At 35.1% G+C, this 16,524-nt stretch overlaps 1 protein-coding gene across 1 annotated transcript; it reads right to left on the reverse strand.

Moving 5' to 3' along the window:
* Nucleotides 1-449: 449 nt before the first annotated feature.
* LOC133199962 (uncharacterized) lies at nt 450-2,128 on the reverse strand. Its single transcript, XM_061335744.1, has 6 exons — nt 2,103-2,128; nt 1,745-1,873; nt 1,496-1,591; nt 1,260-1,313; nt 853-1,044; nt 450-645 (listed from the first exon to the last, which is right to left on the reverse strand). Exons 1-6 carry the CDS (start codon nt 2,126-2,128, stop codon nt 450-452), a joined length of 693 nt encoding a protein of 230 aa, XP_061191728.1.
* Nucleotides 2,129-16,524: the final 14,396 nt, after the last annotated feature.

The raw sequence follows: 16,524 nt of genomic DNA on the forward strand, positions 1-16,524 counted from the left end.
ATGCAGCAAGCGTTTTCGGGATAAATTATTAATGAACGAGTTCTAATGCTAGAAACTTGACAAAAGGTATGTGAACATTTGTAGAATATTTATTATCGATACTGTAAGCAATACAAAAAAAAACACTGAATATCAACAGACAACATAAGTTTCTCCGAATACATAAATAAGAGTAAATCTAAGATATATGTGTTTCATACTAAGTTGCAAGCCTTAACTTTCTATGGTATGGTATATAATGTACACATTTTCAATAAAATACAAAGAAAACACTTAGGGGGATAATTATTTTAAATTATAATTTATAATTAACATTTTTATGTGCCAGAGTAAATATTTTTTATGGCATTGTATACAATGTACACAATGGTGCACAACGCACACGATACGTAGTGCTTTTCAATAAAAATACCAAAAAAAAAACATTTAGAGGGATACTCAATTGAAAATTAAAATTCATAATTCTTTAAAAAATCTTTAACATAGTCGATGAGCATTGATGTTTGCAAAAGGTCAACTCTCATAGAGTCAATCAACTCGTTTAAAGCATCTAATTCCCTTTGAAGGGGATTGACACCACAGGCTAAACGTGCAAAATTCACAGTCTTATATTCAGGCGACTGGGGGGGGGGGGGGGGGCACCCGCTATTTGTTGTCGTTTGACGGTATTAAATCCTGAGCTGCATTCTGGTGATGCCTGAGGAGACCGAGAGGGGTACTCAGTAGTTCTTGTTGCGGCGGTATTAAATCCTGTGTTGTATTCTAGTGATGACTGAGGCGACCGAGAGGGGTACTCAGTAGTTGTTGTTGCAGCGGTATATATAAAATCTTGTGTTGTATTCTGGTGGTGACTGAGGCGACCGAGACTTAGTAGTTGTTGCTGCGGCGGTATTAAATCCTGTGTTGCATTCTGGTGGTGACTGAGAGGGGTACCCAACAATTGCCGTAGTGGTTTTAAAACCCCTAGAAGTTTCCAAATATCCAGGGGTTCCATTCCCCCGTATTCTTTCTTCCAACTTTTCAAACTTCATAGGGTCCTCTTTTCTGAATAATTAAAATTAACACGACTTTTTATGGGGTTTGTTGTTGTTTTTTTTCTTAAGATTTGATCAAGTAATAATAGCTATTATTTATAAGGCAAAATAAATTCAAAAGTTGGAAATTTATTCACTTGTATTATATGTACTTTAGTATATTAATAAAAATAGAAAAATAATTGTAAAAATGAAAACACACACACACAAATAGCCATATGTTACCTTATATTGGTGATGATGATATTTTCCTTATCCGTTCTCTTATGTTGCTTTAGTCTTTTGTAAATAAATCAAATATTTACAAACTCAAAATGCTACGTTAAGACCTGGTTGAAATTTAAGGTAATACATGTAGTATGTCTCAAAACGAAATGTTTGAATAAGGTATAACAGATAAACAATTACGCATTAACATATATATTAAATAACTGTTAACAATCCATAAAAATAAAACATACCTTTGGCTTAAAATGTATGAGTCCGACGACTCTGTTAATTTTCTTTTTCGAGAGAGAGGGGGTTGGCTAGTGGCATTTTCCTCTTCTTTGGAATTTCTATATTAATATCAATGTTTAGTTTTATATTTAAAAAAGTGTGGTTTTCTTATACATGTAATAATATAAAATACTTGTAACTTATTTTAAATAATAATATTTCTCTTATTAAAAAAATTATTTTATTTTTTATTATTTTTGTGGAATTTATACTTAACTTTCCTATCATTAAACATTTTAAAGGATATATAGCCTGGTTGAAAGACATGAACACAGAGCTCTTCTCCAAGCGCAACCCATTCATCCTCGAAATCTTGAAAGGTCCTAGCCTTTTCCTGTTCCCTTTTAAAAAAAATTAATGTAACCTTAATATTTTTTAAAACCCAAAATTAATGTTTAAAAAGTCTAACAAAATACAATGGAGTATTTATATAATATATTATCAAAGATGATCACAAAAGATCGAAATTTTTTTAAATTAAATTTAATGCTTTATTTTTTCATACTTAAGATACATATTATTAGTTTTACAAAATTTTGAAATTGAAATAGAAAAAAAAAATAAACTTACATCATGTCCAGATACTTCTGTGCCATTATGTTGGGTTGTCCTAAGCTTAGTGGTAATTATTCTGCTGATGGTAGAGTGAAGGAAACAGCTCGTATTTAAAGGTATTCGCTTTTGGGTGTGATCCTAATTCGTGATTTTACGATATTTTTGATACATATAATTTTTTTTTTAAAACTACCGCTGCGTCGTGACATATCTGCGCGACACACCTGCGTGATCTGCGCATTCACTGTGTCTTTAATCAGGTGAAATCGTGTTGAAGATATTATGTTTATTTATAATAATTGTTCTAATTTTCTACACCTGTACCTTAATGTGACCTCTTTTTAATTCAATTTATCATATTTACTCGGCTGTGTAAAGTACTTAGGTCATTGTTTTCCATATATTAAGTATAGAACTATGTATTGTACATGTGGTATAAAACAAATTAAATAAGTCATGTAATGCAGCAGTAAATTATTTTTATCTACCTACACGAAAAATATTTTATATCGTGTACAACATATATATACATCGATTGCGGATAAAAAAATTAGGATTCAATTTCCTATATTAGATATTAAATTGTGTTATCATAGTGTTATCATACGAGTGTGTTTATCAGGTTGACGTATCAAACCATTGTCTCTATAAAAAAAAAAGATTGTTTTGATTAATAAATGATGGATAAGAGAATCTCATGAAAGATTCAGTGCCCCCCCCCCCTAAATAATTTTGCTGATATATAGATTACTATAGAAAAAATAGCTACTATATGCTTGTGACCCCTCAATAAAAACGTCTGATGACTTTTTTTTTTGCTTGTCAATGAATTTTTGGTCGTTGATAGTGCCCAACAGCTGAGAATTTATGGCTGCCCCCCCCCCCCCTTTCCCCTCCCCCACCACGGACCTGATCCGTGTTAACATGCGAATAAAATAACGCATTTTATCGAGATTTTAAATTACACCACTCTTTCAACTTAGTAATTATGTGTATGTCTACATGAGGGTCCTTAATTGATAAAATAAATAAATACATTTTTTTTTATTAATGAATGTTTTGGTCTCCATCGTTTTGTCGTATACCCCATCACGTGACCGAAAATCCGTGCAGAATTCGCGCCAGTTGAGGATGGAGACCTGGAAGGAGAAAGGTGTAATGGCCGCAATAAAGGTGTTGGTCTTCGTGTTTTTAAGATTTACTGGAGTAGTTTACGGAGATAGTCAGTGTAAACCTTGTGTTGGATTCTTAGGTGTTTTTAACTGCAAACACGTTTCATATGAATGTGTGTTCATCCAAGGAGTAAATAACGTGCGTGAATCCGGGTTTTTGACTGCAAAACCCGCATTGTTGGGCTACCCATCGGATGGCCCATCCGTCATCCTGTTATACGGGACCGAAACGGCAATGTCTGTGAAGGTGAGTATTATTTATTTGCATATATGAAGAAAAAAAAAATTAGCATTATTGTTTTTTTAGGTGCAAGCTTTCAGTTGTGAGTGTTTCTTACTACTTCCGTAAAAGTTTTGAGGCAATGTTATCAAATAATTATAGGGTCCCAGTGTGATTTTATATAACTTTGCAGATATTAATAAGAAAAGAAATTTAACCGGACAATCCTTGAGATCGGGTTCGAAATACGTGCAGGGAATGTGAATATGAACTTTGAAACGTTCCCTTTACCATACATCCGGAACAACTCCGGCATTTCACATTTTTCATTATCCTTTGAACAAATGAAATCGTCGTATAGACCCGTTAATTACATTAATACCACAAATGGGATATATACTTACGGAATATTTAAACCTATTTAGTCGATTAGTCCCAACCCGTTTCACGAAGGCATTCCTTCTGTGTATTGTTAATGTAGCTAATTAAACTAGGGTAAATATCTGTACTGTGTATACATAAACTATAGGAATAATTCCGCGAGATCCGAATGTCCCAAGGCTTGACATGAATTTTTTTTTTTTTTTTTAAAAAGGTTATTGTAATATATTTTAGTTTACCTACTGAATTTACATTTATATTTTTAAAAAAATTGTTTTTTCATTTAAGTAACACACATTTTTTTTCTACAACAGATGCCCCAAGAATTCCCCAGCCTGGTGGAACAATAAAGAGGACACACGTTCAGTGTTTACCCAAGGTAAAAAAAAATTATGAAGTTTATTGTACTTGTATATTTTTTTTTTAAAAATTGTTTTTTTTAAGTAACACAAACATTTTTTTCTACAACAGATGTCCCCACAATTCCCAGCCTGGTGGAACAGTAACTGTTGCCCCAACTATACAACTTGGTTGAGCAATGAAGAGGACACACACACGTTCAGTGTTTACCCAAGGTAAAAAAAAAATTAAGTTTGTTGTACTTGTATCAGGTCTGCCACAATCTCTTGATTAAGCTATATAGCTTTATTAAGCTATTCAGAATAGCTTGATTTAGCTATTTTATCAGACTTTTTTCTCAAATGTGTTAATTTCCAAGTATGTACAAAAAGTCGCACCTTGGTGCAGTGATGATATTCAACCGTGAACTCTTATGAAAATAATGCATGTAAAAATCACTCATCAAATTGTGTCTCCTTAAGAGACTTTGTACTCAAAGTTCTAAAAGTTTTGGGGCTATATAAAGCAATCGATACAGTAACTTCTTCAATGAAATTATAAACGAGGCCAATTATGGTCAACAAGATAATTGATTGGTAATAATTCAGTACAATGAGAAGCAATCATACTTATCCATGCCTCAACGCACAGAAGGTAGTGTACAGTTACCCAAACAATGGAAATTCATCTTTTGCTTAAAAGTATTCATATGCTGCAATGTTAGAACTATCTTTGATTTGGGTTGTTGATTTGATAACCCATATTACATATATGAATAGTGAAATACTTGCGACTTTTTGTCTATTTTGTACAAATAACATTTTTGTGAAAACCTGCATATAAATAGCTTTATCAAGCTATATAGCTATTTAAAGCTATATAGCTTAACCAAGAGATTGTGCTGGACCTCTGTATATATTTAAAAAAATTATATTTTTTAAGTAACACACAACATTTTTTTTTCTACAACAGATGTCCCCACAAGTTCCCAGCCTGGTGGAACAGTAACTGTTGCCCCAACCATACAACTTGGTGGAGCAATGAAGAGGACACACACACGTTCAGTGTATACCCAAGGTAAAAAAAATAAGTTTGTTGTACTTGTATATATTTAAAAAAAAAATTATTCTTAAGTAATTTTGAAGTTTAGATGTTATATGTTGCACTACCATTTTGCAGAACCATCTGATAGATATGCTAGGTTCTCATATTAGGATGATGGGATTCATTTTTTTGTACAAATCGAATGGTTGTCATTAATGAGAATTAGTTCACAAATTTCTTGATTTTCTTTACATGATCAAAATAAAAGTTTTTATTGTATTGCAGACATGAGTGTGCAGGACAACAACCTCTTTGACGAGCCTGGTACAACAGGTCAGTATGTGACCATCCTTTTGTCAATAAATATGGTAGTTTGTATTTTTATTTTAATAAGTCTGTTTATTTTATCGAAGATAATCAGAAAAAAAGATAAATCATGTTTCTAAAAATCAATCTATATAAAAGATTAAGATGTTGTAATCTGCAAAACAACCAGGCAAATGATCTGAAACAGATTTCAACAGAATCCATGCTGTATCTTTTATTAATGCATCAGATAACATATAAGTACATGTAGTGGCAAATGGGTGATTTTTTTTTATTTTCATAGGTTTCTTTGGTTGGGCACTTGCTACCTCCATAGCAATTATACTGATTACTATTAAAAGACTGTTGTTTCCAAAGTCGAGATGTCTTCGATGTTGCATGAAACCTACACAACCATCAACACAACCACAAACAACAGAACAGTCATCACTATCACCTGGACAAGTCCCTTTAAACCCTGCATACGTGCCAGAAGCCAATGTAATTGCTATGAACCTCCTGCACACCCCTCTGCCATTAGCGTCAACTCCAAGCACGGTAACTTCAAGTGCTCCTGCACTGTCGCCACAGCATCCTCCGTCACTAGCGTCAACCCCAGGCACGGTAAAATCAAGCGCCCCCTTACTGTCACCACAGAAAGATGATCGAGTGTCAGATAATACTAGATTAAAATCCCTTAAAAAAAATTAATCTTCTTAAATTTAAAGAAAAGAACAAGTATTTCTGATTTTTTTTTTCGCTGTTTTACTTTCATTAGAAAATGTTGTGACAGAAACCTTAATTTAAAAAAAAAATGCTTTTGAGAAAGATGTACTTCTTTTTAAAATACTTAATTGTTTTTTTAAGATATGAAATATCTTGATGTGTAAAATATGAATATTTTGTTTTAACATTAAGAGAAAAGACAAAGTGTACATGTTTTCTTTTCTGAATTATTTTTATATTATTTGAAGATTTTTTTTTATTAAAAAATGTGTTTAAAAAAACAACCTAAAACAGTCATTCATGATAAAAGTTTAGGAGGATGATGATGTACATTTTTTTTCACTGGATTGTTTTTTTTTAAATGGAAGGTATCTTGACCATGTATGGAATTGAGAGAAAAGAAATAAGTGCACACACGTGTTATTTTCTATTATGGTTTGAAGAGTGATGAACATCTTGAATTCATTAAAAAAAAGTGAGAAGGATGACTTACTTTTCAAAGTTTGTTTTTTTATATTTTAAACTTTGAGATATCCGGGCTATGTGTAAAAGGAATTGAGAGAAAAGAAATAAGTGCACACACGTGTGATTTTCTATTATGGTTTGAGGAGGGACGAACATCTTGAATTTAAAAAAAAAAAAGTGAGAAGGATGACTTACTTTTTTAAGATTTGTTTTTTTTATATTGTAAAAGTTTGAGATATCTTGGCTATGTGTAAAATTTGGATACTTTTTTACACAGTTTTGGGTATATAAATTCTCTGTTTTTTTTTTTTTATGGTATTACTTATTTGATGTTCAGGGTATTACTTATTTTCTTTTTTCTTTTATTTAGCATACAGCTAATTTTTTTTTTTTTGGAGTTTTTATATGCTGTATTGACTATTGGTATAGCAAGTTATATTTTGTTTTGTACAAGGTGCCACATGCGACTGTATAACATATGGTAATTATTGTTCCTTGTTATTATTCATTCCAATTTTTTCCCACGTATTGAGAAAATGATAGTGACATGATGCAAGTTGTTTATTTTATTGTTTTGAATTTAAATAAATTCTTATGTTCAAACAGGCTCTGTTTTTCTTTATTTAGGTGTGGTATAATGAAATATTTTAGGACATCATTAGATTTAATTGAATTAGTTATGGTGTAATAAAGTATTACAAAACATTATCTTTCTTTTTTTTAGAATTTTAAAGTATGCTTGAATAAGTTATCAACATTCTGAATTTAATTTAGAAAATGGCAGACGACAGTTTATTAAAAGAAATTTTGGACTCTTTGAAGGACCCAGACACCGTGCAGTTATTTGCAGCAGCCAATGGTTTAGTCGGTGATGCTGAGGTCGAGAACCGATTAAGAGAACTCCAGTGGGAAAAGCACATCGACGATTTATGGCAGGAGGTTCTCTCTGATATGGAGTCTCCTCCTAAAAAAACATGTCATTCTCTCAAGGATGGCAATCAACCTTCTACAAGTAGGCAGGTTGGGGGCGGTGGGGAAAGTCAAATTCAACGAACAATGGCGGGGGGATAAATTAATAGATATCCAAAACAAATTACACGAGATGTTCGACGACCTGTTGTCGCAGGCCAGGGGTCACGATGCAGATCTGGGAAGGGTGGTCCTGAGTCATCCGAATTTAAACAATCCTATCGTCGTCCCGCTGCAGTCCTGGGATATTTTAAATGCAGATGTCGTCATGTCCGAGATCACCAAGGTACTCAATTTGAACGAAAGCTTACCCGTAGACAAAAACCTGCTAGTCACCATCGGGTCCATTGACTTACCTAAAGGGGGAGGTAACCCTAGAAAATTACCCATTACAAGCTTACCCGTAGACGAAAACCTGCTAGTCACCATCGGGTCCATTGACTTACCTAAAGGGGGAGGTAACCCTAGAAAATTACCCATTACAACTCTTTTCGGTCCTAAAAACAGTATAGAAAGGAAAAAAATCACTTTCACGTACAAAATAATGACAATTTTATGTATGGCCATTTCCATCGGTCTGTGATTTCTAAAAACGTGCAAGAAAGTAGATACGGAAACATGGAACAATTTAGTAGGGAATGATCCTGGAACGATGCTAGATCACGCCCTCAAACACCGCACTGTTTCTCAAACATATTATGACAATATCTTGAAAACGTCGAGACAAAAAATGCAAACGGAGCTGGCAATGGGGCTGTGTGAAAAAGCCGGTGTGCCCAATGACAGATATTTAGGTCTGAATGATATCGAACCTTTCGAAAATTTACTTGATGTCTCGATCAACGTCGTGTCCTCTGCAGTAAGAAACAAATTTGTCAGGGTCACAGATGATCAGGGTAAGCCTCGTCTCTATTTGTATCACGTGGATTCGGAAAAGGAAAAAACACTGGTACGGGATTGCTAGGATACAAGGATTTTTTAAGGCGTCGTATTTTTGCCATAGTTGTTTAAAACCGTATAGAAATATAAAAAAAAACACTCTTGTGCCACCTCATGTTAAGTATGTTTACATGACAACTGCCCAGAAACAGACGTCCAAATGGGTTGTCGTTCCTGTGGTCGGATCTGTCGGTCTTGGACGTGTTTTAAGAGACATAAACAACAAAGAGTTGTCAAGAAAGAGAGTAATCCCCCCGCCTGTGACGTGTTTTACCAATGCAAAAATTGTAGAGTCACTCTGGAACGTGCTAAGCGCTCTACCGATTTACATATTTGTCAAGAGTGGCAGTGTCCCAACTGTCGAGAATATCAAACGGGGGAACACAATTGTTATCAGAAATCGCATACGTCTGATATAGAAATTTATGTTCTACGATTTTGAGACGCGTCAAGATGACATTTTTCATTGCGACAAAGGATACAGACCGTCTTGCATCAGATGTCGCCACTGTGTTAAGGAGGAACGCCAGTGCCCAAACTGCAGACTCTGTCAGAACTGTCGTGATCCGTCCTGCGGTCTACAACAACACAGAGTCAACTTTGCCGTACTACAAACCACTTGTCACAAATGCGAAAAAGAGGAACTGGTGGAGGGTGCTACCTGTCATCATTGTGGAACACGATGTGGAAAATGTTCCCGGACCCGAAAAGGAGAATATTTGTATTCCCCTTGTACCGACACTTGTGGGAAAAGGGAACTCGTGTTTTCTGGTGACAGCGCCGCCGAGCAGTTTTGTGCTTACGTCACCAGTAAACACTGCAGAGACTCGATTTTAGTTGCACACAATGCCAAAAGTTTTGACTTGTACCCCGTTTTAGAAGTTCTCATCGACTGACACTCCATTCAACCTAGCAAGATCATATACAATGGTTCCAAAATCATGTACATTGCCCAAAAACCGAATTTAACTTTTGTGGATTCCCTCAATTTCCTTCCCATGAAACTAGCTAAGATACCAGAAGCTTTTTGTCTACAGGAACTCTGCAAAAGTTACTTTCCCCATTTTGTTTAACACCAAAGGCCATCAAAATTATGTGGGGCCATATCCAGAATTAAAATTTTATGGATAGGATTCTATGTTGACTGGGGAGCGGAAAAAGCTTGCAGAATGGCACGCAACGAAACAGAACGAAACCTTCGAGAAGAAATGTTGAAATATTGTCGCTCGGACGTGGATAAACTGAGACGGGGCTGTCTGGAATTTAGAAATTTAATGATTAAGGTAACAACCATCAAAGAACACATTGCACAAGCAGACGGAACCGTCAAGAAAAGAACCACGTTTGGAATCGACCCATTTGATTACGTCACCATTGCAAGCGTGTGCATGGGGATATTCAAATCTCTATTTTTGAAAGGAAAGTACAAGATAGAACTAGTGGGTATTGTTTTTTTTTTTTTACAAAAAAACACATGTCTCCCCTTCTTTACCAACATTAACGAGTGCAAATATATGATCAGGGTCAAAAATAATAATGCAGTGCATCTCAACTCAAATTCTGTGTACAAAATTTCAAGTCTTCATGTCAAACGGATCTCAAGTAATGGTCTGGTCATGTTTTTCTTAATTTGACCTTGAAGAAAGTGGTCAAGGTCAAATATTTTGATGCAGTGCATTTAGTCTCAATGTTGTCTTTCCTTGTTCGAAGTTGAAATCCTAATGTCAAAAAGTTCTCAAGTTATGACCTAGACTATATTTTCAGGTAAACGATTGACCTTGACTTTATTAACAGGTCAAGGTGAAAAAATGTTGCCATTCACCATTCCTCTATACCACCTCTTCATGTTCCAAGTTTGAAGTCTTAATGTCAGGGTTCTCAAGTTATGGTATAGTAATGTTTTCTCTATTTGACCTTGAAGAAAGGGGTCAAGGTCAAAATTTTGAAGCGTTGCATCTTGTAACAATGTCTTCTTTCTATGTTACAAATCTGAAGTCCTAATATCAAAAGGTACTCAAGCTAAGACCTGGACTCTATTTTGATGTAAAAGATTGACCTTGACATTATAATAATTGAATCAAGGTCAAAGATTTTGGTGGCATGCATCCCTCCTTCATACCATTTCTGCATGTTCCATGTCTGAAGTCTATATAACAAAGGATTCTTAAGTAATGGTCTAATCAAGTTTTTTCCATATTTGACCTTGAGGAAGACAAGAGGTCAAGGTCAAAAATTTTGGTGTGTTGCATCTTGTATCAATGTCTTCTTTCTCTGTTACAAGTTTGAAGTCCTAATATCAAAGGGTACTCAAGCTATGGCTTGAACTCTATTTTGATGTAAAAGATTGACCTTGACCTTATAATAATCGAATCAAGGTCAAAAATTTTGGTGGCATGCATCCCTCCTTTATACCACCTCTGCATGTTCCAAGTTTGAAGTCTTAATGTCAAAAGGTTCTCAAGTTATGGTCAGATTGTGTTTTTTCCTTATTTGACCTTGAAGGCAGAAAGGGGTCAAGGTCAAAATTCTAATGCAGTGCATTTTGTCTCAAGGTCTTCTTCCTATGTTACAAGTTTGAAGTCTTAATTTCAAAGGGATCTCTAGTTATGGGCTGAATTTTGATGTAAAAGATTGACCTTGACCTTATAAATAGGTCAAGGTCAAAAATGTTGGTGGCGTGCACTCCTTCTCAATGTCATCTATCTATGTTCCAAGTTTGAAGTCTTAATGTCAAAGGGTATTAAAGTTACGGCCTGGACAAAATTTGGATGAAGAAGAAGAAGAATAAGAAAATCGACAAAAACAATATGTCTCCCCTGGAAGGGGAGACATAAATCACCAAAGACGGGGAATGTTCTTGGTATAATGTCCATACGCTTGAGGATATAGAAGTGGTCAAAATCGATGATTCATGGACGTCATTAGTTGACTTAAGAAAGGACGAAAATATACAGATAGGAAGACGACATTTCAAGAGTCCCATAGCAGTAGTGCCCTCTCAAGGTTATATGAAACGCGACAATTACAGCAAGATTTCCATTCAGTGGTTAGAATGGTTAATGGAAAAAAGCCGTCAACGGGGAAATCCCATTAGCATTTCTCACGCTCTCAACGGAGGTGAATATCAAGTCCCAGGCACAAATTTTAGATGTGACGGATTTGTTCAGACTCCCAACGGAAAAGGAACCATTTACGAATTTTATAGTAAGACCTGGCAATATAGTTCTGTTTTTATATCTAACATTTACCCCCTTTCCCCCCTAAACTGGAGGGGGGGGGGGGGGCTGGCGGCGGCGTACCTTGACTTAACCACGAATACATTAATGTTTAAATTTTTATTTTTTGTATCTCTAAATTAGGTTGTGTGTTCCACGGTTGTCCCTCCTGTTTCCCAGAAGACCGAAATTTCATCAAACATCCGTCCACCAATCAAACAATCAAAGAATTATACGATATGACAACAAACAGAGAAAAAGAACTTAAAAATCTGGGATACAACTTGATTACAATTTGGGAGCATCAGTTTAAATATCAACTGGACAAGAATGCGGCATTACAACAATTCGTGTCGGCCTTGGATCTCCAAGACAAACTCGACCCACGTGACAGTTTTTTTGGTGGCAGAACCAATGCCATCAAACTACATTACAAAGCTGCAGAAGACGAAACCATACAGTACTTCGACTTTACATCAAATCATGACCCCCGGGGGTAAGGCAGGGCCACAATAAGGAATCAAAGTTTTACATTGAAATATATAAGAAAAATCTTTAAAAATCTTCTTATGTGAAAACATCCTGGGGTAGTGTAGATTCTAAATTGTTCAAATCATGACCCCCGGGGTAGGGCGGGGCCACAATAGGAAATCTAATTTTTACACTGAAATATATAGGAAAAATCTTTAAAAATCTTACATTACTATTACAATGGGATAAAATCAAGAAAAGACAAAAGTAGGGTTGAGTCGTTAAAAAATTTCTTCTCAAGAACCAATGGGTTAGAAAAGCTGAAACTAATGTAAAAGCTCTCTGAGGTAGTGTAGATTGTAAATTGTTCAAATCATGACCCCCAGGGGTAGGGCGGGGCCACAATAGGGAATCTAATTTTTACATTGAAATATATAGGAAAAATCTTTAAAAAAACTTCTTCTCAAGAACCACTGGGCAAGAAAAGCTGAAACTTATGTGGAAGCATCCTGGGGTAGTGTAGATTCTCAATTGTTCAAATCACGACCACCAGGGTTAGGGCGGGACCACAATAACGAATCAAAGTTTTACATTGAAATATATAGGAAAAATCTTCTTCTCAAGAACCACTTGGCCAGAAAAGCTGAAACTTGTGTGGAAGCATCCTGGGGTAGTGTAGATTCTATATTGTTCAAATCACGACCCCCGAGGGTAGGGCGGGCCATAATAGGGAAACTAATATTTATATCCCCGGATCGAAAGATCCCGGGGGTATATTGTTTTTGTCCTGTTTGTCTGTCTGTCTGTTGTCAACTTTAACCTTCGCAGGTATGTTAAGGCAGTACCCAGATCATATTTCGGCGAATTTAAGACTTTTTTCGTAAAATGTAACATAGATAAATCGGAAAAGCCATCTATAAAACATTTACTATTATTATCCATTGTATAGACGGCACTGAGTCTTTGGCTAAAAGAAGCACTCCACTACGACGTTATCACGTGACGTCTATAAATAGAAAAATTGCCTTAATGAAAAAGTGAAAAGTTCAACACTACCCCGGGGATAATTCATTTCTTTTTGTGATAATAATTATGTAAAAACATCACTGGGTCATGAAAAGTGCTGCTAGAATCCGACTCTCCCGACTCAGAAAAAATAATTCCTAAGTTTCACATGAAACATTACCGAAATTATTACATTTTGTACAAAAGATCAAGGAATTGTCATCAATTCATGTTAATCACACGATTCTAGCAGCACTTTCCAAGTACTATAGAATACAAGCTTTCGATACAAACAAAAATTATGTCTCAAAGTATGCGGCGTAGTGGTGAACTTTTGCAACTTTGTTGTTAAAGAACGACAGAAGAAAGGCTGATCGGGATTTCAAAGCACTGCCTGTGTTCATTATAAGAAAACATGATAAGAAAATAGCAGCGTACCTGATTCTTAGTCTTTAATTCCTTATGAATCACACATAACATTCACGGTATATGCTTTAAAACTCCCATTTTATATACATGTTTACATGAATTCTCGTCACGTTTAATTTTCACTCGGCAAATATTTGATCAATAGTTATGACGTCATGGGTTTGGTATTTAACCCCCGTGAGAAATACTTAGCTATTTATACCACCCCAAAACGACAAGATTTTGTTTGTATTATGTTTTTGAATGACTCCATTCATTTCTTGGACCTGAAATTAACTTTAAATATAGATATTATGAAATCATTATTTCTATACTTCACGTCATACAGCTTACTATGACGACATATTGAAGAGGCAAGTAGGATATCTCTGGGTGTAGCCTTAACATACCTGCGTTGCCCATAACTTGGCCAAAGTTACTCAGGTGAGCGATGTGGCCCATGGGCCTCTTGTTTCAACTGGTGGCACTGTAGCTCTCTGATCATTCATCTCAATTTTTTTTAGACTAGCAAGCTAAATATCTGCGGGTACCCACTCCCAAATTAAAAAAAAATCTAAACCAATTTTGATCAAACTCAATATTTCATTTTTTGAAAATTTTAATTAACAATTCTGACTATTTATATTTCAGGAAAAGCATAAGCCATTAAGATTACCAATAGGATGGTTAAATTACAGCTATGCTGAAAAACGGTACAAACAAGTTAAAAATACAGTAAAAAAGCCAGGAACGGGAACAACAACAATTTTATTACTCCGCTCTGCATCTTATGAGGAAACTAAAACATCAGTTGAAGAAGAATTTTTCCCAGGAGGGAAAAGTTCTAAAGGAAAATTGGTGTGCATGGGCACTGAATTGGGAACATTCAAAGGAATTATAATAAGTCCAGAAAACTTTACAACCATAGGAGAAAAGGTTGAGAATGAGCAAGAGCACCAGCAAAAAGCCCGTCTCTACCTTTTGACAAAAAAAAGGTATGCATGAAGTCATGACATAAAATATATTAGAAATGGTAAAAACAGGAAAGTAAATATAGATCTACATTATAATTCATTGCAGAGTTTAAGACCTATTGATCCCTGATCATTCATTATGTTTCCCCTTCCAAGGGGAGACATATTACTTTTGTAGATTTTCTTATTAAGGTCTTCCAACTTCCTTCGGAAGACCTTATTGTTTTTCGTCTGTTTTCTATTATGATTATTATTTTTTTTAGCTCACCTGAGCTGAAAGCTCAAGTGAGCTTTTCTGATCACATATTGTCCGTCTGTCTGTCTGTCCGTCATTAAAATTTTCCGACTTCTTCTCAAGAACCATTGGGCAAATTTCAACGAAACTTGCCACAAAGTATCCTTGGATCAAGGGGATTCAAATGAAGGATCGCACCTTTCTCCAAGGGTAGATTATAATTACAAATTAGTGAAAAATTAATGTCATCTTTTAAAAATCTTCTCAAGAACCACTCAGCCAGGACAGATGAAACTTAAATGGAAACATCCTCAGGTAGTGTAGATTCAATTTTGTTCAAATCATGCCACCCAGGAAGATTCACCACTGATTTTTTTGGCTGATAGCAAAGGAAAGACTTAGACATACAAAATATGCACTTGTCTACTATATATAAAAAGCCTCGCAAATATTAAAGTTGCATAATGAGTCAAAACCATGTGTTTCTGTTAAGAAAATTGTATCAAAAAACAAAAGATTTCTGTGCAATATAAATATAGCGAAGTTTGACAACTCAACTGCACTGTAAAGCAAGAAAAAAAAACTGCAAAATATAAGTGCCGGGAAAACAAATGTTGTATCTATCGCTTTGTTTTTATCGTCAATGTCAAGGTCAGGCGTCCTTTATTTTTAGCGTGAAACTTGTAAACAACACTGAATTGGGGCAAGCAGAAGTAAGGAATAAGTTATGATCATCTTTTTTGAAGATTGTATCAAAATTCTCAGTCATCCGACATTTATATCTATGGAATTGAAACCATGGTAAATTCTTCAACTTTTCAGCGCATGCGTACAATAAAGAGGAAGAAGTGAAGCAATATTTTTGTGATGGGTTATACAAAGATTTTTTTTACTTTTATTTTTCTCAATTAAATTAGATTTTTTGGGTTCTGAAACCTGTAATTTTCTGAAACCTAATATCTTCAAGAACTGAACAAAATTTGCATGTGTCATGCAAAAATTCTACTATTGTCAATTTTCCCGTTTGTCCGTCACAGTGTCACTTTAAGCTTCACGAGATGCAAGTATAATAATATTTTATTACCTGTACATAACCGGGAAAAAAGAAAATTGCCGAACTCCAAAATTCTCTCGGAAGTTGGAAGGAGGGTTGAAGAAAGCTTGCACTAGACAAGGACAGATTATTTACTGTATTTCCTTGCCAGCTGACAGATTACTTACTGGTGACAAATTATTTCCAAACGCTCTCCCCCCTCCCCATCAGGATCAAATGGATCTAAGCAGAAGATCAGAACTACTACTCGTAATGTCTAGCAAATTAAAAAGTACATGTACTTGAATGGTAATCAAAACAAATTACTGTATATACTTACTTTCCGAGACCTTTTTCATTTCTTTTTTTCTCTCATGGACATGTGCTATCTCTGAATCCCTTCAGTAAAGTGAAGTCTTGGTCATGGGAATTCCCGCGCCCGCTAAGTTATTTTAATAACAATACTTTTCCCCTGGATATGTCGACATATTTATGTCAAAATATCTAATATACAGATAATTTTATTGCTCCATGT

Source organism: Saccostrea echinata, unplaced genomic scaffold (assembly GCF_033153115.1).
Source record: "Saccostrea echinata isolate AGI-Se365-2 ecotype Australia unplaced genomic scaffold, CSIRO_AGI_Sech_v1 ptg000036l, whole genome shotgun sequence".
Taxonomy (NCBI): Eukaryota; Metazoa; Mollusca; class Bivalvia; order Ostreida; family Ostreidae; genus Saccostrea; species Saccostrea echinata.